This window comes from Mytilus trossulus, chromosome 14 (genome assembly GCF_036588685.1).
Source record: "Mytilus trossulus isolate FHL-02 chromosome 14, PNRI_Mtr1.1.1.hap1, whole genome shotgun sequence".
NCBI classification, from domain to species: Eukaryota; Metazoa; Mollusca; class Bivalvia; order Mytilida; family Mytilidae; genus Mytilus; species Mytilus trossulus.
In genome coordinates, this window is record NC_086386.1 from 4,509,909 (window position 1) to 4,533,129 (window position 23,221).

The 23,221-nt window shown below is 32.9% G+C and overlaps 4 protein-coding genes across 5 annotated transcripts; 1 reads left to right on the forward strand and 3 right to left on the reverse strand.

The window, feature by feature from the left end:
- Positions 1 to 3,657: 3,657 nt before the first annotated feature.
- On the reverse strand, positions 3,658 to 6,280 carry LOC134695927 (uncharacterized). Its single transcript, XM_063557419.1, has one exon. It carries the CDS (start codon positions 5,480 to 5,482, stop codon positions 3,686 to 3,688), a length of 1,797 nt encoding a protein of 598 aa, XP_063413489.1. The 5' UTR covers positions 5,483 to 6,280; the 3' UTR covers positions 3,658 to 3,685.
- A 1,920-nt stretch (positions 6,281 to 8,200) lies between these two features.
- On the reverse strand, positions 8,201 to 11,492 carry LOC134695765 (uncharacterized). Of its 2 annotated transcripts, none has more exons than XM_063557177.1 (2): positions 11,389 to 11,492; positions 8,201 to 9,064 (listed from the first exon to the last, which is right to left on the reverse strand). In XM_063557177.1, exon 2 carries the CDS (start codon positions 9,062 to 9,064, stop codon positions 8,225 to 8,227), a length of 840 nt encoding a protein of 279 aa, XP_063413247.1. In that variant the 5' UTR covers positions 11,389 to 11,492; the 3' UTR covers positions 8,201 to 8,224. The 2 variants fall into 2 exon arrangements, with proteins under 2 accessions (XP_063413247.1, XP_063413246.1); XM_063557176.1 differs by lacking the exon at positions 11,389 to 11,492 and adding an exon at positions 10,051 to 10,289.
- Positions 11,493 to 13,898: 2,406 nt separating this feature from the next.
- On the forward strand, positions 13,899 to 19,500 carry LOC134695985 (uncharacterized). Its single transcript, XM_063557493.1, has 2 exons — positions 13,899 to 14,014; positions 16,401 to 19,500. The coding sequence occupies exon 2, from the start codon at positions 16,402 to 16,404 to the stop codon at positions 19,072 to 19,074; it is 2,673 nt and encodes an 890-aa protein (XP_063413563.1). The 5' UTR covers positions 13,899 to 14,014; position 16,401; the 3' UTR covers positions 19,075 to 19,500.
- A 1,562-nt stretch (positions 19,501 to 21,062) lies between these two features.
- On the reverse strand, positions 21,063 to 23,029 carry LOC134695858 (uncharacterized). Its single transcript, XM_063557309.1, has one exon. The coding sequence runs from the start codon at positions 22,433 to 22,435 to the stop codon at positions 21,146 to 21,148; it is 1,290 nt and encodes a 429-aa protein (XP_063413379.1). The 5' UTR covers positions 22,436 to 23,029; the 3' UTR covers positions 21,063 to 21,145.
- Positions 23,030 to 23,221: the final 192 nt, after the last annotated feature.

Consider the following 23,221-nt stretch of genomic DNA (forward strand, 5'->3'; position numbering starts at 1 on the left):
GTATTTACGGTTTTCGAGAAATCATTGTTCAACACGAAAAATTCTCACTTATATGTCATACATTATTTTGGTACTAAATTTTATAATTCAAACTGTCTAATTATAGTGATTTCTATTATGTACATTTCGTATACAGCATGCATATTTAATGTATTCAATACTAAGAAAGTCGCTATGAATTTACATGTCCGAAATATTTGTTTACATCTGAAATCTGTAAGATTATAAATTTCTATTTGTCAATAACCTTTTAAACTCTAAGCGAATGTAACTATCTTACAAGTTCGTTATGCAACTTATACGGTCATATCAAATACACACATAATTTAATTCACCGATAGATTGATCACCTATCGTAACTCTCTTTGATAAACGTAATCAATCTGCTATCTAATGTCTGTTGACGAAATGACCATTACAAACTGTGTTGTTAGCAACGCTATTTGGTAAGAAAGATATTTTACAAAACTGATTTAAACAATTACCTTCTTTTTCTGCTACAAGTTTTGGAGTCAATTGCATTGATTGAAAGAAATATAAAATAAGTTAAAATCAATCCATTTAGAGCCATCATAGGAAGTTATTAGTGCATTGTGAACTTCATGACACATATATAGCAAAATAACATTGCTTAATATATAAACTCGGTCAACAATGCACAAGCTAGGGTTAAGAAAATTTCCACATTGAATAAATAAGAAACCACCTAAATGTGTATCAATCTTTATATGTCTCAATCTCGAGTATCTATTGAAATGGCTGGATAAAGATAACATTGAGCACTTTCATAAAATTCCGTTAGTGCATATATTCTCAACTTTCATCCAAACATTACTTGTGGAGCATGTTATAACGAATATTCTGGTCAGGAGAAAATTAACATGACCAGATAATACCATATATACTGCAAACAGTCATTATAAGGATATCAACAACACATCTTGCAAATACTATATTCTTAAATAACGGACGTACTTCAGCGAGTCTTAAATCTCCCAGATATATATGAAATAGGTTTTAAATTGTGAACTCCTGCAAGTGAAAGTCGATTCTATAATAAGTATCAAAGTGAAAAAGATGTTCTATGACTGCCCATGAGACAGCTCTCTTAAAAAAAAAAAACAAGTGATACAGAAATTAACAACTTTAGGTCACCGTTTATCTTGTAAACTTTTTTATAAACGTTTTACAAAATATTTGAATTTTTGAAATACTTAGGCTTTCTACCTCAGGCATAGATTACCTTAGCTGAATTTGGCAAAACTTTTAGGAATTTTAGTCCACAATGCCCTTTAACTTCGTACTTCATTTGGCCATTTTAACTTTTTTGGGTTTGTCACTGATGAGTCTTTTGTAGACGAAACGCGCGTCTGGCGTAAATATACAAAATTTAGTTCTGGTATCTATGATGAGTTTATTTAATAGACTCGATTTTTGTTTTCTAAGTCGTATACCTGATTGACATCTGTGACTGGTTGTCAATGTGGCAATTCGTGATGTATTTTCAATTTCGTGGTGTGCGTTACAAAGATTTTTCTATACGATGTCGCTTCAATGTGAATAATGCTCATTTATTTATTTTTGTTAATTCAATGCATCATAAAAGAGGGGCGAAAGATGCCAGAGGGACAGGCAAACTCATAAATAGAAAATAAACTAACAACACCATGGCTAAAAAAGATAAAGACAATTAATAGTACAAAAGACACAACATAGAAAACTAAAGACTAAGCAACACGAACCCTATCAGAAACTGGGAGTGATCTCAGGTGCTCCGGAAGGGTCAGCAGATGTTAGCCTTGACTGGTACCGTTATTTTAACCAGATACATTTTTCGTATTTTTACGAAACAAATTAGTAAATGTATCTTTCATCTTGTTAGCATGGCAAGTTTGCGTGTCGTGCACAAAAACAAAAAAAAAAATAACCGCTTTATTCTAACTATTTTTTTTTTTATTTTTTTTTTATTTTTATTAGTTTGCCTTAACAAATAAATAAGTAAACATAAGAGTGAAAACGAACTACCAAATTTCCAGTTTATAATCAAACCACATTATACATGTTATGCGTGTTACGATCATCTATCAATTATAGTTAACCAAATGATGTATACAATAAATCTTTTTATCATATACTTGTATAAAATATTACTAAAATTTTACAGTTCAATAACATTTTAAAATATCAAAAGGCTATAAAAGGATTACTAGGTTTATTAACCAGGGGTGGTGTTCTCGAAGCTATCTTAGGATTAGGACGTGTCCTAAGTCTATCTTATGACAAGTCTTTGTCCCAAGTCGTGTTCTCGAAGCTCTCTTAACTTATGATATATCTCATTTTTCGTCCTAACTTTAGGACACCCAATAAGGTGTCTTAAGAGCATCCTATCTTCATCCTAATGTAATAATGTTTGGATTTCGCTTTTTGTTCATTATTTTACGTGAAAATGAACATAAAATGAAACGCACCATCGGTTATTAACTCGTATATAAAGAAATTGTGCATGATTTTAAACTTTGAACTTCGTGTTTCACGATACGATTACACAACAAGTTTAATTCTCATTTCAAAACAAATTGTTTTTAAGTTTAAATAACAATCCTTTTTCATATAATTACATTGGTAATTATGCATTTAATTCTGTACATGTTATTATAAAATTCGTAAACAATTTTGTTTAATAATTTCGTCATTAATAAATGTTTTATCAAAAAATTACTTTAAAGATTTAAAATTTCGACTTAGGAAATGTTTAGGACGTCCTAACATTAGATTCGTCTAATATAAGAGAGCTTCGAAACATAACTTAAGAGTGTCCTAAGTCGATCCTAAGTCCATCCTAAAATCGGTCTTATCTATGACTTAGGACAAATCTTAGGATACCTTCGAGAACACCACCCCAGGTTCCTAAGAATTTCCTTTGCGGGCTGATCTTCTATTTTGAACCTTAAAGGCAGTGACTGTATTGTTTTTCCATTTTCTTTAACCAATGATATAATTATCTTTTTTTATCATATACTTGTATAAAATATTACTAAATTTTTACAGTTCAATAACATTTTAAAATATCAAAAGGCTATAAAAGGATTACTAGGTTTATTAACCAGATTCCTAAGAATTTCCTTTGCGGGCTGATAAAGGTACCTTTATTAACTGCTTCCGGAATGTTATCACATGCCTTTCCGTTAATTTCCGTGACGTTTATCACATGCAACTTCGTGCATTTCCGGAAATTTGTTTGAAAACGGCAAGTAATAAGACTTTTCAGAAAAATGGTTGAGGAGCAAAAATGAATTTAGTTAATCAGTGTTTTGAAAGACATAGATAAGGTGACAATATTATTGAAGAACATGATAGTTGTTGTGATAAGATAAATAAAATGATTGTGATATCAATAAAAACAATTAAAGTTAAGATTTATTTTTGGTTGTCTGTAAATGTTATCTGAAAGTGCAAAGGCAAACAAAATTAAATTTTAATAGTTCTTGTCTGTATTTCTTCTGCTGAAGCATATGATAAAAAGATAATTACATGTCATTTTTCATATCAGACCCTTTATCGGCCCTCGTTCATGATATTAGACCTCGAGCCTGCGGCTCTTGGGCTGATATCATAACCTTGGGCCGATAAAGGGTCTGATATGAAAAATGCCATGTAATAATCTATACGTATTCATGCATTTATTTCATTGCCAGTCACACGTAAACATTTTTATTTCACCATATTCATTTCCTATCCAGATCTGGTTATTTTCATCGGTAGCTATACAAAGTGGACAGAAAAAGTCACTTTCATTCGTTAAAAAATGTCCAATTAAACTTCCAGTCTTATTCAAAAGGTGCACTTTATGATTGTCAGATTCAACAATAAAAATTCGGCCGTTCTTGTCACATGCAATGTCAGAGGGGGCAAATCTGGATACAATTTTATTAATATGACCGTTGTTTGTTTGATGTCTATCTCCACTATATATCGTTTTGACAAGTCCGGTTCTGTCTAAAATTATCACTTGACCACTGCCCATGGCAGTTTTATCAATTACACATATATCTCCATTTATATTCTCTGTTACTCTAAACGGTCGTGTAAACAGCTTTTCTTCTCCGTTATATTCATAAACACATTCCTCGTCGCCCTCGGACGTGTATTTTACAACAAGACGACGACTGTCTTCACATACAGACGTAGAATAGCTTTCACACATACACACGAGATAACCGCCATCTTTAGTTGTAGTTATACCTTTCGGATGGTAAGGTATATTGAATAGATCGCTTGTAACTCCGTTATTAGAAACTTTTCTTATCACTTTGTCTCGAAATGAAGAGATGATTAGCTCACCGTTTTTAGAACACGTTATGTCTTCTATTTTGAACCCTAAAGGCAGTGACCTAGTTGTCTTTCCATTTTCATTAACCAATGATATACTTTTTGAATTGAGACCGGAGTTTACCCAAAGACTATTCCCGTGTTTGACAATTGAGTTGATGGACCCTCCTTGGTCGTCATCATCAGTTTCAACCTTCTTTCTTTCACATCTAAAGGATGTTTTAGTTCTACACGAAAGTCGTCCATGTTGTCGTTTGCTTTCATAAGTAAAAGCTCCTCCATCAGTCGCCAGTACAAAACTAACCGAGCCAAACTTGTCAATTAACTCTTCGACTGAAAGACGCCCATGACCAAACGTGACGTATTCCTTCCATACGCTTGGAACTTTTCTAACAACATTTGGCTTTTCTTTAAGGTCTTTGAAATCTTTTAAAAACTGTTGATCGTTAGGTGATTCAGATAGATGAACCATGCGTTTTAGAACACAATCACCCTCTTTTATTTCTCTCTCAATTTCTTTCTGGATATTTGTGTACTGTTGTAAGCAGTTTTTCTTTTTGTAATATACCTCTTTAACAAAATTATTTGCAATTGTATCCAGGACACTTTTCATATAAGCACACCTTTGGCGAATCCTTGCTACAACCTCGTCGCAAGACGCTCTGACATTTGATTTTTCGTTTTCAACAAACACCTGATTTCTACGAAGTGCTTTGATCTTATCTTGTTCCATTTTTATATACTTGTCATTAAGCTCTTGTTTCCTTTCCTCTACTGCCACTGCTATACGTTTTGTTCTGTGGCCTTTATGTTTCAGTGATGGTCTACATAATTGACAAACAGGAACTTCACATTTCCTGCAAAAATGTGTCAGTTCACAATCTCCATGTAATTCGCACATTATGTTTTCCTCTGTAATTCTAGGTGCTTCTGTGTTTTGTAGACGCCGATTTAACGTATACTCAATTGGCATTCCAATATCAGCAAAGTCCAAACTGGAATCAGTAATCTCTCTGATTTGATTCGGTGTTAAATCTGATAAGTCTTCATCGTGTACCCTGTCTGCAGTTAGTTCCCTGTAAACGTTGATGACACTGCTTAACAAATCTTCACTACTTGCATATGACAATTGTATTTCTCCGTTTTGAGACATATTGGCAATTCAGCCTCTAGACAACCTATCCTTGGTGATCCTTTAAAGCTGTTATCTTTAACTCCCTCGCATGGTGCTGTGCAAGAAGTTTTACATACTGCCAACGAATTAATTCAAACGAAAGCAAACTATTGATTTTTAGTTTTGATTATTCACTGTTGATTGAATGTAAAGTGGAAGGAAAGTGTATGTCATACATGTACGTATGCTAATGTACTTGTAATCCTAGGTGATTTGTCACATAATATTAACCTTCTCCTTGGGTTAATGAGTGTCTTGTTTCGATTAATCAATGCTCTCCTTATTTGTTTTTTTTTATATAGCAAGAGCTTGCTGTTCTTCACTTAAAAGGTCTAACTGACAACAACTGACCACATGAAAATGGTTGTCGATAAATAAAAATCCTTTGCGATTTTTAAATCCATCAGAGATCGAAACACAAATACGTAAATATTAGTTTTCATTCAATTCAAACACATGCACGAAGAAAATAAATCCCAAAATATTACCCGTAATTGAACAATGTCTTTCTAAATCAAATGTCCGAGTAATATTAGAATGTTAAGATGTGGTCCATTCATAAGTTTGCCATGATACACAATCGCCACAGAGTATATATTTCAATAGAGATAGACATCCAGGATGTTTATTTTTATTTCTGTATAAATGTATTAACAAATATGTATCTATTATTCAGGCAATAAAATATAATTACTTTGTCCATTATTGCATTGTAAAATATATGTCTTCAGGTGGTTTATACCTTGTATCATCTTGTTTGATCTTCAGACAGTAATCAACAGGTACAAATGATGTACATATCAAAGGTGGGAGCTCTGTGGTTTAAACTTAACAATATTTGCTATTGTAATTAACAGGTACAAATGATGTACATATCAAAGGTGGGAGCTCTGTGGTTTAAACTTAACAATATTTGCTATTGTAATTAACAGGTACAAATGATGTACATATCAAAGGTGGGTGCTGTGGTTTTAAACTTAACAATATTTGTTATTGTAATCAACAGGTACAAATGATGTACATATCAAAGGTGGGAGCTCTGTGGTTTAAACTTAACAATATTTGTTATTGTAATCAATAGGTACAAATGATGTACTAATACATATAGAAGGTATGTGCTCTGTGGTTGAAAATAACAATTTGTTTTCTGTTATCCGAAAAAAAATGCATCCTTTAGTTATATAACCGCAATTACAATAAACACCATTAGATTGATAATCTATCATAGGAACATCAGCTAAGTGTGTCTAGTCTAGTTAACACCATTAGATTGATAATCTATCATAGGAACATCAGCTAAGTGTGTCGAGTCTAGTTAACACCATTAGATTGATAATCTATCATAGGAACATCAGCTAAGTGTGTCTAGTCTAGTTAACACCATTAGATTGATAATCTATCATAGGAACATCAGCTAAGTGTGTCGAGTCTAGTTAACACCATTAGATTGGTAATCTATCATAGGAACATCAGCTAAGTGTGTCTAGTCTAGTTAACACCATTAGATTGATAATCTATCATAGGAACATCAGCTAAGTGTGTCGAGTCTAGTTAACACCATTAGATTGATAATCTATCATAGGAACATCAGCTAAGTGTGTCTAGTCTAGTTAACACCATTAGATTGATAATCTATCATAGGAACATCAGCTAAGTGTGTCGAGTCTAGTTAACAAGTTTGATGTATGTCCCACTGACAGGGTTTGTTCAGGATATTGTTGTGCGTGTCCCCACCTATTAAAGAAAATATTTTGACCAAAACATTAATATAGCTTAGACCATAATACATACTTTCCGTGGCTTTATACAAATTATACAAAACCCTTCATCAAAATTCAAGCAAATCGATAGGCCTGGTTTCTTTAATACCTAGCACATACATATATTTCAAGAAAGACACGTGCTGCAGAGTCTGACAAATTTTAATTTAATCTTCAGTTTGTATTTATGGTTATTACTTTTCTCATAAAATCTATGTGTTCACTTTTATTTGCTGGCAATAGCCATGCAAGGAGCATTTCTAAACAAATTAGCGTGTGTGAATCTAAAGGCATGAATTGATTTGTAATTGTACCCCCTGTTAGCGTCTGCCTTATTAAAAATATATATATATATATAATTAGAATTATACGGGAATATGCCGAGAATTATGTTAGACAAAACGCAAGATTTGAAAAGATACATATACTCTTTGGGTATAAGTTGAGGTTCATGTGGACCCTATTGCTAAAATTGCCGTATTTTCACCTCAAAATTTACTATGAGTACAGGCAAACCTGTGCATCTGGAAACGTTTTAGGACATAGCAGGCCCTAGATAAATAAAATTCAAATGCATTGTATGATTTAGAAAATTCATTACTTAACTAGATTTTGCCGTGAACTTTTTTTCGTCCCTGCAGAAGATGATAAAATTAACAAACAGTTGAATATACCTTAATATAGTCCACTCAGGTACACAGTTTAAATAACCAATTGTTGTTGGGTATCTATTGTCCATCTAATGTATACATGTCAATTATAAGAGAACAAAATAGGCAAAACCAAATAAATCAAAATATATAATATAAAGACACAAAGAGCTGTGGTATGATTGCCATTGAGACAGCTATCCAACAATACAAAGAAATTATCAAGAGAACTAATATGTACATAACCGTTATCGATCATCGTATAAGACCTTTAACAAACAAAGTTTGAGTAACATTTTGTGTTTAATTTTTTATTCATAAGCCATCTTTGACAGTTTATCTTCTAAGTCATTCATAGATAAATTATCCAAACGACAACTGGCTAATTCCAGTGTTGATAATACATTATGCGGTTTGTTGCGAAATATAAGTCTGATATCATGTGTATTGTCTATGCATATAAGATTAGATTCTAAATTCTTATTTTGTTCTGTATCCTCTAAAACGTTTACAACACAATGTTCTCCGCCTACAAAGTCATTGTACGCATGTAGTACCAGTTTTACGTTTCCAAACTGTTCCCTGTCCATGCTGATCGAAGACACACATGTCTGCGACGCTTTGCTGTTTATCGATAAATTATCGGTTTCTGCAGGCAAATGATTACGCATACTTCCCTTGTTTATCGAAAAATTGTTAGTATCCGCCTGTGTTTTTTTAAACATGCTTCGATTGTTTATCGATATATTGTCAGTATCCGCATGTGTATTTTTACACATGTTTCCATTGTCTATTGAATTATTAGATGAATTATGATGTAAAGTTTCCTTATCTGTATTTGTGTCATTATCACATGTGTTTTTAACTTGTTGGTTTCTAGTCACCGAGAAATTTCGATTAAGTAGCTCCCAAAATCCTTTGGTTGCCTCTGACATCGGTCGCGACGCAGGCGGGCAGTTTTCAGACATTTTGACAGCTTGTAAAAGAATCTGTTCATCTTTTGTCCAAATTTTACCGTTTGCATTAGTTGTGCTGTCGTTTTTTTTAAATGCACTATTATTTAAATCTTTGGTACTGTATAGTTGTGCAAATCCCGGAGGAGGTGGTCTCTGTTTCAATCGTTTCAAGTACACGTCAGCAGCCGAGAACATCTGTATCGAAAGACAAAATATAATTGTAACAATATATATACATCTCTGCGTCTTGTTTTTAGTTTTTGTCTTATGTTAAGATATTCGGTTTTTATGTCAAATCTCTTAACTGGAGTTTGATTTAAATAGGATAAGATTTCAAAAAATGCATGAATAAGGCTGACTATGCGGTATGGGCTTTGCTCATTGTTAAAGGTCGTACTGTGACCTATAGTCGTTAATGTTTGTGTCATTGGTCTTTTGTGGATAGTTGTCTCATTGGCAATCATACCACATCTTCTTTTTTACATGATTAAGAGTAAATAAGGACAAAAAACTTATGTGAAAAGAGCCATTTTACGTTAATGTCGATAGAATGTATAACAGATTGTAAGTGTTTGAATCACAAGATAGGTGACTATGAGTAAAATAATCCCGAATATTAATTAATAAAACATACATATGACAGTTCTAAATCTACTTCTTACGAAATTTTGCTTTTTTTTTTAAATTACATTTCGGTGACTAAGCAAGTAATTTCAAGTAGATTTCCCACGTTTATGTAAAAAAACGGTTTTGGAAAGAAGTTTAAATAAAAACAGCAACTGTAGGCTTTTACAGAATCATTGTGTAAGTAAAGAATAGTGCAAACGGTTTTGGAAGGAAGTTTAAATAAAAACAGCAGCTATAGATGCCCTGGCTTTTACAGAATCCTTGTGTAAAAAAAAATATTCCCATTTCATTAGCAGACAAAAAAAAGCATTCCGCGAATTTGATCGAGATATAAATTGACATTAGTAGCAAATATACAAGAATAAGGTGAGGCAGGGGCGGATCTAGCTATTTATAAAAAGGGGCTCCTTCCAGGATTAAGGTGGTTATAAGATGTCCCATTTCAAATGATTTAAGCTTTAAAAAAAAGGGGGGGCCGCCACTGTGATGATCACTCGTTTTCTGGACAAAATCTTCAGATAGTTTTACTATACCGATAAGTTACATTATCTTACCTTCATAGTTGATGAAACAATATTCATACATAATGTGAAATCTCCGAAAAAGGAAAACAAATTTAAAGAAAATACACATAAAAAGAAATAGAGCGTCTTATTATATGAAAGTGTTCTCCGTGTCGCTAGTTATTACGATTTAGTACAAACGAATACTTTCAAGCTAAACTGAGCATTTTGAATAGAAAACAAGCAGTTCATGGTCTATGTATTTGATACAATGAATAAATAAACCGACTATTTTATATACAAATAAACTGAATTATGTACGTTTAAATCTTTAATCCGGTTGTTTCTACATGTGTATCAACATTGCTTTTTGTATTGTTACGATAAATTTACCGGAATTGATAAACTAACAAAATTGCATAAGATTAGCTAAAATGGGGTTTTTTTTAATTGCCACTTTAATTCAGAATTTCGACTATAAATCTATAACCAAAATAGCCTGAAATATATACTTAGAAAAGAGGAAGATGAGCTATACCAAAATGAAATAAAACTCTGGGTAAAGTTCGTAAATTTTTCAAAGGGATGATTTCAACTTCTCTACTTGGAGCTCTTGGTTTAAAAGCTTCCTTTTCAGCAGCATCCCTCTATCAAGGAAATCATGATTGGAAACGCAAGCCCTATAATGGTACGTATCAACTGGAAGATAATTATACTTCATATGCAGGCGTTGTTGGGTTGTCGCTACCTATAGCAATGGAAAGTTTGCAATTGGGTAACTGAAATCTTCCCTTTTGTCGTTACGTTTTGTACTCAACCGACCCTCATGCATTGTCAATTTCTAGATGAAAGATTAGATATACTAGTAAGTGACTTATCTGTATCTGTTGTTTTATTGGATGGAAACGGTTAACATGATAACCAAACTTTGATTTATTTAGATAGAGGACACAATCAATGTAGCGGAATGAATAGGTTTAAACTGCGATAGGTTCTTACTCACAGAAGCTCCTGTATGAAATCAGCATCTTATAAATAAGAGAATAAGTTGACAAGATGAGGGGCACAGTTGGTTTACATGGGAACGCCCGATTTTTTGTTAAAAAAGGTCATCCAAACGTAAAAATATGTTGTCAAATCATTCATCCCTACCTAAGCAAGATGTTTGTATCTTGCTTTTTGTGTTGTCCTTGCCTTTGTCTGTGAAACAAAGACGTGTCAATTGAAAAGAAGTTATCATCAATTACTAGGTATCTTCCTTGCCAAAGTTGAAAGACTTGACACGAAAGTAGACAAGATTCAACTTTTATAAATTGTGACTTGGATGCAGAGTTGTCATATTGGCACTCATACCACATCTTCTTATATCTATTACAATACTAATCTCACCGTATAGTGTGTCTGTCAGTTTATATCCGCATGATCCGAATACTTCAGTAAATGTCAATCTTGTATTTTTCCCGAAATGCATTATGCATTCTGACGTGCGACGTCATTGTAGCCGAGAGACTCCACGCCAGGCTAAATGGTAGTTGCGGAACCGTAGCTATAAGGTCCTTTAAGGATTTAGACGCGTTATTCTAGTGCAAAAGAACATATTTTGGTGCCTTCTTGTAATCTTCAACATATTGATGTTGAGAAGTATTCTGTAGATGAAGATTGTCGACGCTCAAGGCTTTTTTCTTCTTCCTGTATATATATATATAAAAAATCAACGAGTTGATGATTACTTTCTGGCGCATCCCTGGTTTAACATAGTTGTTATGGATTAAAAATATTTGTTTTTGATTTCATAGAATAATTTTCAATGTTTGTATATTTTTCAATTTTTCATACACCTTTTCGGTATAAATATTGTTTCAATATGATTAAAAGAGTTTCTTTATTTGCATACTTGACCGTTGGTTTTCCCGTTTGAATGGTTTTACACTAGTAATTTTGGGGCCCTTTATAGCTTGTTGTTCGGTGTGAGCAAAGGCTCCGTGTTGAAGGCCGTACTTTAACCTATAATGGTTTACTTTTTAAATTGTTATTTGGATGGAGAGTTGTCTCATTGGCACTCACCCTACATCTTCCTATATCTATTGAATTAATTCATACGGATTTAAATTTAAATTTTAGTAGACTCTGTCGTTAAAAAAAAAAGACTGTAGTAAAGAAGCACTAGCTACGAGATTTATAAAAAACCAAAAGTATGATTTGTTTTTGTTCAATCAACATGATCAATAATCAAAGTGAAAAAGGAAAATAATAATTAACTTTTGGCAGCCAAAATTGTTCAATTTTGTCAAATTAAGCTAAATGACATAGCAAGTAAATAATTCGACCACATTAAATCCGTATTCATGTGAACTTCAATTTAATCTTTAACTAGAGGTGGACAACGCATGCATTGTACATCTACTGTCAATATTGAAAGTGGATTATTTCAATTAACTTTAAATAAATTTGTTATGCTTTTTAACCGGATTTTTATGACAAAAATGTCGGTTAGTGATTTGGGGATGCTCGGCGGGCGGGCGGCAATCAAATGTTGTCCGTGCATTAACTCATGAACCGTTCAACCAATGCTTTTAAAATTTTGATATGTTGTTACTGACAACTAAATGAAGGTCAAGTTCAATAATGATGATTTTGACTTTTACCGTTCAGTAGTTATGGTTCTTCAAATATCGTAAAATGGCGTTTCCAGTCTTGTCCGTGCATTTACACATGAACTTTTCTACCAAAGCTTCCCAAATTTTAATATGTTGTTACCGATGACTAAATGGAGGTCAAGTTCAATAATGACGATTTTGAATTTTACCTTTCAGGAGTTATGGTTCATAAAAGATTAAAAAATGGTGTTTCCAGTCGTGTCTGTGCATTTTCTCATGAACCATTCAACCAAAGCTTTTCAAATTTTAATATGTTGTTACTGATAACAAAACAGTGGTCAAGTTCAATAATGACGATTTTGACTTTTACCTTTCAGGAGTTATGGTTCTTGAAAGATAGTAAAATGGTGTTTCCATTCACGTTGTTGCATTTACTCACGAACCATTCAATCTAAGCTTTTCAAATTTTAATATGTTGATACTGATGACAAAATAGAGGTCAAATTTGATATTGACGATTTTCACTTTCACCAATCATCAGTAATGGTTCTTGTGATATTGCCAGTACACAAATAAATGCTAATAAATCCGATTTGCTGTCGTTGTGACAGCCTCTTGTTTAAAGCTTTATGCTTCTTTTTTTTTTTTTTAACTTTTATGCGTTTTCTCAAGGATTTGTATAGATATTTATTTGTATTTTTCACGCCGTATTTTTTCATATTATGTTCAGACAGGAAATTTATTTTTATTTACATATCGCATATAGACAATCATGCCAAATATGTAATCTTAATTTATAACAGTCAGTGATATTGTCTGCCTTAAATAAGGGGAGAATAAAGGCTTTTTCCCATGGAGAAGAATCCCAATTTGAGAAAAAAAATTACTTAAAATTATTCCCAAACAGTGCAGTCTCAGTAGTAACTTTGCATGAATTCAAACTGAAAAACACTCAAATAAATGAAAGGTTGTCTGAATTATGAGTCCCTTCAAAATTCCTTAGTAAGAACCCTGTATAAATAGATATAAGAAGATGTGGTGTGAGTGCCAATGAGACCACTCTCCATCCAGAAAACAATTAATAAAAGTGAACCATTATAGGTCAATGTATGGCCTTCAACACCGAGCCTTGGCTCACACCGGACAACTATCAAGGGCCTCAAAATTACAAGTATCAAAACCATTCAAACAGGAAAACCAATGGTCTTATCTATATGAAAAACGAGAAACACAATTACATAAACAAACTACTGTACATCAGATTTCTGACTTAGGACAGGTTCAAACAAAAACTGTTTTCTGTTACATTTCAATTAAGAACATGAAGTAATTGCATATTTTAATTTCAGGTTTCATATTTCAAGATTTTTAGTATACAGCCCTCTGAAGATAGAAAAGTTTTGGTAGATAATAGCCAGGTAAATATTGTCCTTTCTTACTATTATGCACTACAGTACTCTGACTACTTAACACGTGGAGTTTATTTTCATGATTCAATGGTCAATGTTTTTTTTGTGTTCAGTCCAGTATATGAATCAGGGACTAAACTTGGGAATTTCAAGCTCGGAGCCCAGACCAGATATTTCATAATTAGTTCCTATATATTCAACTGAAATTTACCTGAAAGTTTAGGGGCCCAGCTCAAAATCTAGGAGCCATGGGCGACTGGGTCCCCTTTTAGTTTTGTCCCTATACTAATAAGGGCATTTAGTACTCAACTAGGCTATTATTTTAAGATGGACACACTCTTTATATATTCTGGGTGTACATGTATATAGAACTCATACTTAAATATTAGGCCACACCAATTTCATTTCTTGTTCTAAAAAATATTTAATTTGCAAATTTTTGAGGCGAAGCTTGAAAAGTCATGAAAGTAAAAGCGATTGATTATAAATTTCTTTGTAAACATAAAATAGTAGGTTTTGACAATATTAAAACTTGATTTATCACTCGTACTTTGACATTTCTTTAATTTCTGAAATATTTTCCCCCTGTTCACCAAGAAATCATTAAATCTGGTCTACATATGGTCTAAGTACTGTATGTGTGTGTTTGACAATGAGACAATTTTAAAATGTGCTATTTGTCAAATTGTTAGTAAATAATTGTCATCCCGTATGGATGTATATATATAGTACTGCATCATGGATTCATGCATTGTATGTCATTTCATGAATTTTTCAATTACCCATGGAACATGGCAAAACGTTAAAAGTTTTGTATTACCACTATATGACAATACAAGGTATTGATCATAATATAGTTTAAACAAGACTACCAGAAGTAATTCTAATTCTAAAGCCCAAATCTCACATACATGTAATTATCGTGTTACTCATCTATAATACTAAAATTACGAAGTCCAATTTTTCAGCCGTCATCACGTGAAAACGACGAAACAAAGATTTCAACTTTATATATCACTAATATAGTACAAAGGTGTAGATTGAAAATTACACCACTCCAGGCCCTTTTGTTTTCCACGTAATTAATATTGCCAATAATTAAGAAGTTCTGGGTCGAGTCCGATACCGATACCAATAGTATATTCACCTGTTACCTATTACCTAATCTGTACGTTCCGCATCTGACAGGCACACCACCAAACGGTGTATTCAGGGTTAATATGCTATATACACGGGTCATAATCACAGGGTTGACACTACTAAATTGTCAAATAGCCACCTATTGTAGTATTTTAATCAGTAAGAGTTCGACGGGTTCAAACAGAAAGATTTGAAAGCAGAGAAAAACTGTGTATCTTATAATCGGCATGACTTTATCAGATGACAATACTAATACTAAAATTAGGCTTGCGCATAGTTATATACCTTAATTCAGTCACGGACCCGCGATATCACGGGTGTGTTCTAGTATAATATATCATTGTGCATATATACATTTGTATTACTTCATAAATAAAGGAGTCATTTCTATATAGACATTGCCTTTTTTGGACTGATCAAGGCATGTGACTGAAGTTGTTACCCCCTTTTAAAAATAGCTCTGCTCCTGATAGAACTGAGGTTACAATATAAAAAAGAAGATGTGGTATTATTGGCAATGAGACAACTATCCACAAAAGACCAAAATGACACAAACATTAACAAGTCTAGGTAACCGTACGGCCTTCAACAATGAGCAAAGCCAAAGACACTTTACCTGTAATCAGGATTCCCTTGTATCTTTTGAATAATACCTGTGTATTAATTAAGCAACAGATGGTATTATGCTGTACATATAGGGGTATTACCAACTTTGTTTTCCCCTATTACAAAAGAGGGTCTGAATGGGGTTAATAAATTTGAGAATTGAAATAATAAGTAATGATCAAAGTTATGCTTGGGAACAATGGGGTGCCAAATTATAAAGAATAGTCGTACAGGATAAAAGAAGGATGTAATATTGCACTGAAATTCAGTAGTGAACCCAGTTCAATAATGAGCAAAACCCATACTGCATAGTCAGCTGTAAAAGGACCTGAATTGACAATGTAAAATAATTCAAACAAGAAATCTAACAGCCTTAAATATTCAATAATGAAAGAAAAACTATTATTTAACCCATAAACATGATAAACAAACCTCAACTAAAGATTTTCCACAATTTTCATTGATAAGTTAGAAAGTAGCTCCAGACTAAATGTAAAAAGAACACCCTACCTAAGGGAAACCTCATTAGGCAAATTAGTTAGGTTTAAAAATTAAATCAATATAAACTTTTTTAACCATAACTTTACATGCTATATTCCCAATTGGCTGTGAAAATTAGACTAACAATTCTGTTTTTATTAATTTGCAGAATGCCAAAGTTAAGGAAAAGAAGGGATGTTCCTTCACAGAGAAAACGTAAAAAAGTCCAATCTACTGACTTGCATAATGACCATTCTTATAGTATGCCAAACGAGGAAATTGTGCAACAATGTCTGAAAGAAGAAGTAGAAGTGCATGGAGAAAGGATTGACCCTGACTTTCCTTTGTACACAGCTGAGCCTATAGAGGACATAGAACATACCTCCTATCAAGAAGAAGTAGCTATAGACATGATAGAGGAAACCGAATGTGTGACATCATCATATACAGACCCTTTCGATAAACTTAAGCAAGATGTTGTCCAGAGTGGTTGCATCAGTTCACCATATGTTTTAGATACAACCAGTGATTCAATCAAGATAATGCTCTTATATCCGTCAGCTGAAAGAACATCTGTTAAATTAAATGTGATGATAAATAGAGATTTTTTTGCCAAAGTATTTGTACACAGAATCCAGCTCAGCCAAGACCATGACCTATGGATCAGTTTACCAAGAGTGTTTGACAGTGTTAAACACATCCAAACATTACTTATGAAATTACAAAGTTATTCTGTGTGTACAGGAAATTTCGAGGCAGATTTAATGGCTTTCATACCAGTGGGCACACCTGTTGAGAGTGCAGAAGGTTCTGCAAGTAGCCAAGGTTTTCGAGAAGGCGACTTTGAAGCAGTGAAAGGTACCATTTCCTATTCCTCAACTGTAAGAAGCATGACCTGTTTACTACTTGTGCAGGGAAACAGATGTTCACCCTGTACAACATTAAGAAGAGTGCTGATAAGTAGAAAACACAGAAGAGAAGAAAAAGAGAGAAAAAGTAAGGAAAACATACCAAACTATTTACACAGCACTATAGGACATACCAAGATGTCCCGTACTGAACTAATTACAAAAATTCATCAGCAGAAAAACAGAATAACAACCCTACAAAGTGAAATTGACAGAACTCAACGTAAGTTTCAACGCGAGGTTAGCAGTAAAGGTGTAACATTAGACTTCTGTCAGACACTTGAAATGCAAGATACAATGGCGGCATGTACAACTGAAATAATGAAAGCATTTCCTGATGCCAATTCATATCAACGCCTTTTCTGGGAAGAACAACAAAAGAGCACGAATGTGAAGTCATTGAAGGGTATGCGATGGCACCCAATGATACTGAGATGGTGTCTGTACTTACGTCACAAATCAAGTGCTGCCTACGAGGCTTTAAGAGATTCTGGTTTCATCACACTTCCAAGTTCAAGGACATTATTCGATTATTCGCATTACACTAAAAGTGACAATGGGTTTTTGCCAGATGTAGTGAAAGAACTGAAAAATGAGGCTTCGAAAAGAGATATGTACAGTACAGTTGATCCATGGAAGAATTATGTAGGACTTCTTTTCGACGAAATTAAAGTGAAATCAGACTTGGTATATGATAAACATAGTGGCGAACTAATTGGATATTGCAATCTAGATAAGGTCGGAAACCAGATAATGAACTTTGAAAGAAGTATGAAAGATACAAGTTCTACAGAAACAGATGCAGACATTGCCAAATACATGCTTGTGCTAATGGTGAGAGGTGTTGCAACAGACTTAAAATTCCCTTTAGCAGGCTTTGCTACCTCAAGTATTACTGCTGATTATCTTTATCCAATTATTTGGAAGGCTATTCGAATTTTAGAGACCAACATTGCTCAACTTAAAGTACTTTTTCTGACTTGTGATGGCGCATCTGCAAATAGGAAGTTCTTCAACATTCATGGACAGGTGAATGAATTTATTCATTACACAACCAATCCTTATGCTAAAGACGAAAGAAAACTTTATTTCATCTCAGATGTTCCCCATCTTGTGAAAACAACAAGAAACTGTTTCAGCAATTCTTATTCACATAAAAACACCAGAAAAATGTGGAAAGATGGGAAAGATATTTCATGGATGCATCTGTTGAAATTGTTTGAAGACCATTGTGAACTATCACTGTACAGTCCGTGTCCAAAATTAACAAGAAGTCACCTTGACATGACAACCTACGGTTGCATGAAAGTCAACATTGCAGCACAAGTTTTGAGCTCCACAGTAGCGAATGCCCTTGAAATGATGTATGGAGATAATGTAACCGAAACAGTTAATTTCATCAGAATTATGAACAAATTTTTTGATTGCTTGAATGTAAGAAATTTATATGAAGGTAGAAATAAGAGAAATCCTGACCTTGAACCATATACAACAGTCAATGATGAAAGATTACAGTGGTTGAGAGTAGACTTTATTAAGTACTTTGATTCCTGGGAACAATCAGTGATGCAAAGAGCTGGTAATTTTTCAAGGAAACAACTCAAAGGAATGCAATTGAGTCATCAAACATTGACAGGTTTTAAAATCAGTGTGTTTTCAATTGTAGACTGTGTTAAATTTCTCTTAGAATCTGGCGCAAAGTTTGTCCTGACACATCACTTTAACCAAGATCCCTTGGAGCAACATTTTGGACACTACCGGCACAGGGTTGGGGACAATAACAACCCTACAGTGAATGATGTTCGTCATATGATGACCTCCATGAGAGCGGTTGGAGCTCAAGCTTTGGCACCCAAACGAGGAAATGTCAGTAACCAGAGAGACAGGAACTTTGTGATTGATAACACTTCGCTACCAAAGCGTAGAACATATTAATGTTAGTAATGCAAGAAGTTTTTTTGTACAAGTTTAATTTACATGTATACTTGTCATATGTATTTATTTCCAAATAATGTATTATTATGCAAATCTAATAGCAGTATATGAGTGTTTGGTATTTTGTTAACATTTTCATGTAAACTTGAAAGGTGAACTGTACACATGGTACATGAACATACATGTATGTACAATTGTATACGTATGACTGCTGGTATCCTTTATAGTACATAAACTAAAAAAAGTCTTAGTAAACCATTGGTCATGTCGCATGTGTCGATGCTTATGAAATTGAGAAAAAATTTGTAAGGGTGCAAGTTTAAATATTTATTTTTTTGTTCTCAGTACTTGGGTTTACCAAAAAGTTATACAAATAGACCAAGTTTTGAATTTTCAGTTGAGTCCTTGCATTTGAAAGAGTTTTATTACAGTAAATACATGTGTAGTAATTCACAAATCTTTATGCATTTTATAATTAATTATTTCTAATGTTTCAATGTTAATTCCAAAATATACCAGAAAAAATATTTAACACAAGATTTTTTTTTTAAACATGCTTATCAGTGAAGTGTTATTTCTCTCACATGTTTCTGTCTAAAAATGTAATTAGGTTTTGTAGTTTTTGAGACAACAAATATGTGAAATAAATTGTGTATAACGTGTATTATATGATGGTTTTTTTTTTGCGTCGATCTATATTTGTACAATATTTATTTCATTGTTTTATGAATGTGTAGAAATTGAGTGAGTTAGAAAATGTTCAATGTTTGTCACATGCTTGAATTATAATTTGATATTGTGCATTTACAGTAAAAATTAATTCATAAATCTTCATTTGATCTTTATGCATTTTAAAATTAATTATTTCTTATTTTTCGATGTTAATTTCAAAATATACAGGAAAAAATATGCTTTCATTTAAGGCGTCACAGACTGTGCTAGGTAGTTTACTTTAATTAATTTTTTCCAAATTATAGATGTTAATTTCAAAATATAGATGAAAAAATATTATACACAAATTTTGTTTTTAAACGCTTATTAGTGAAGTGTTGATTCTCTCACATGTTTTTGTCTAAAAATGTAATTAGGTTATGTAGTTTTTGAGACAACAAATATGTGAAATAAATTGTGTATAACATGTAATATATGATGTTTTTTTTATAGCGCCAATCTTTATTTGTTTAATATTTTTTCATTGTTTTATGAATGTGTACACATGTAGAAATTATGTTCAATGTTTATTGCATGCTTAAATTATAATTTGATATGGTGCATTGTGTTTTGTGAAAATTAAAATTTAATATGAACTAATCTCTGTTATTAAAAGCTATCCTGGATAAATTTAGGTACATAAAGTTGTATGTGTCCCTGATACTTAAGTAGTGTTCAATTCATGTTCATGAGTTCCCATGTTTTGCTGTGGTCGTCATAAGAAACGATACATGATTCCCAATGAGACAAGAATCCAAGGGACAATTATATACATGTATAACTAAGAGTGGTATGAATGACAATGAGACAACTATCAACCCGAGTTCAATGTTCTGACACCAAAATTGTATTTATATTTGTCATATTTCTTTGTTATGCTCCTGATGTGCTAGGTTCAAGTACCACAATTGTTCTTACATGTATTTGTTATCTTAAATTGACAGAATATTGATGGTTGTCGTGGATACAAATGAATTTATTTCGTCCCTCATTTGTTGAAGACCTTATATTGTTCCTGTTTAGTGTAGGCCATATGAGATAAGTTTTGTAGTTGGATTGCAGCTAAATTTTCTTTCAGTTACTTTTGTTGTTTGGTTGCTGTCTTTAATATTGACATGCTTAGACCTCATATCCCCTTTATGCGTGAATAACACATTTTCAAAGGTCAAGTAAAATATTATAGAGTGACAGTAGTAGTTGGAAAGCAGTGTTATGAACGACAATGAATAAAAAAGACATGTACACATTTCACTTTTTTTTTTAAATATTCATGTTCATACAACAGTTACATAAAGATCATGTGGAAACAGTTTAAATAATTATATTTCATGTTTGAACAGAACAAAACTAAATTTCAGTGTCAACAGTTTAAAGATTTCTCCTTTAAGGCTTGTCTTAGACTGGATGAGGGTTGAGATTTTGCTTTCTTGGTCAGTTTATTGCGTTCTATGCGAGTAACAGCAAAGCCACGAATGGTTAAAAACAAATGAATGATGTCTTCAGTTATAGCTGACACAATATCTGCAGTTTCACCTTGCATAAGAATGTCACAATAATGTTTTACCATGAACCCTTCCATCATAGCTTCTTTTAAAGGATCAATAAGAAGCGAAGTAGCACTATATGAAGGTTCAACTGTTTTGCGAATAATTGTCTCTAATTCACGGATTAATAAAAACAGGGAATCTGATGGTTTCTGAAGGCCACCACGGTCTTGTGTCTTGTACCACTTGTCATATTGTTTCACAAAGTTAACACCCGAAGAATTGTCTGTAAATTTGTTTATGACAGACAACTTCTTAGTAGAGTACCTGGTGTATCTCTTCTGTAGGGCACGAATGGTGTAACCAGCAATATAATAAAGAATGCTTTGGTCATTTTCTGTTAACTTTTCCTGGTTTGATTTAGATTTCTGAACAGCTGTCATTGTCTGAACTTTAAAAATTTCACCAACAATATCCTCATGTACCATCTGTAGGAATAAGTTGGTATAGTTCAATGAGTGAGATGGACAATGCGAATGAAAAGTGTTTGTCAATTCTGGCTTAACTCTACTTATGTGTAAACGGCGAAACATTTGCTCTTTGTCACATGAGGAAGATATGTTGCTTGTAGTTTCAACAAATATCGGCTGAAAATATTTCAACAAAATGTCTTGCACTACTGCTGAATTGGTCACAAATTTGCAAATGTCTGTTATGCTGTCATTGAAGGTAAATGGATCATTAGCAATGTTGGACAAACTGGACTGCAAAGCTGTAGGGAATATTTCAGCAAATGAACTTTCATTTAAGGCGTCATTGACTGTGCTAGGTAGTTTACTATCTGCATGTGTGCGATGGTCTGTTGCTCTTAAATTCTGTCCATGTTGTTTCTGGACATGACCACGGAAGCCTGAAATTGTTTTCAGAGTCTTTTTGCAAACAGGACAAGTGTAGGAAGGTTTAATACATGTATCTGGTACAGGTTCAGACTTTTTCTTTTTGGCAATGTTACATTCTTCATCACTGTCACTGGGTTCTGGATCATACTCAGTATATTCACCTAACAAAAGATCAAGATCAATATCTTGGTCCCAGGATAAAAAATCTGACATGGTTGTAACATTGAATAATAATTTGAACTGAAAATTGAAAACTAAATATCCCATTTTATAATATATCTAAGCTTGTTCTGATACTGAGATCAAAGACTTTCTTTAATTAACCCTCTTAATTTTTTAAAAATTAAATGTTATGTTTTGAGATTAAAGGTTGTAATTTCTTTAATTAATTATATTCTTCACTAATTAATCTAATCACCACAAAAATATATTTCAATTACAAACAGTTCCTTGCATAATTAATAAAAAACAAAGAACTATTTAAAAAAACAGAAAGTCAAACAGCAAGCTGTGACAATCAAATTATTATTTCATCTTCCTCTTTGAGTAAATGATTATTATGAAGATAATAAATGACTACCAAAACTGCGGTCACATGAGGGGGAAAACTAAATATTTTTTTTTATCTTTTCCGGGATGAATATCAAATTTACAAACGTAATTTAATTTTAATACGAAAATTGCACAAACAGACTTTATAAACGCCAGCTCTTCCTTTTGATCAATTTAGGTAATTATTACTTTGTAATTGAAGAGAAATAAGAATTATTTATCGGTAAATCTACATAAACCTTATATCGTAAAAAGATCGTAAGATCGTAGCTTACCAGGTGTATTTTCATAACGTTGTTAACCAAGCGATAAAACCGGACATTTACATTAGAAGCGAGTATCATGATATAAGTGGCGAGTTTATGACTTCTCACGATACGCGCGAACTAACGAGATACTGCGAGATTCCAATCCTTCTCACTATACAAATCCTTGGTTTTCTTAAGCTTTATGCTTTTTATGCTGAGGTCAACTCGATAGTTAATTAGATTGAATCAAGAC

What these genes read in the sequence shown, in the direction of transcription:
- LOC134695927 (XM_063557419.1), bottom strand. Translation starts at nt 5,482, where the DNA reads ATGTCTCAAAACGGAGAAATACAATTGTCATATGCAAGTAGTGAAGAT.
- LOC134695765 (XM_063557176.1), bottom strand. Translation starts at nt 10,077, where the DNA reads ATGAATATTGTTTCATCAACTATGAAG. An exon ending in TTGTTTCATCAACTATGAAG is followed by an intron (nt 9,065 to 10,050) that starts GTAAGATAATGT and finishes CTTTCGATACAG; the next exon opens with ATGTTCTCGGCTGCTGACGT.
- LOC134695985 (XM_063557493.1), top strand. Translation starts at nt 16,402, where the DNA reads ATGCCAAAGTTAAGGAAAAGAAGGGATGTTCCTTCACAGAGAAAACGT.
- LOC134695858 (XM_063557309.1), bottom strand. Translation starts at nt 22,435, where the DNA reads ATGGGATATTTAGTTTTCAATTTTCAGTTCAAATTATTATTCAATGTT.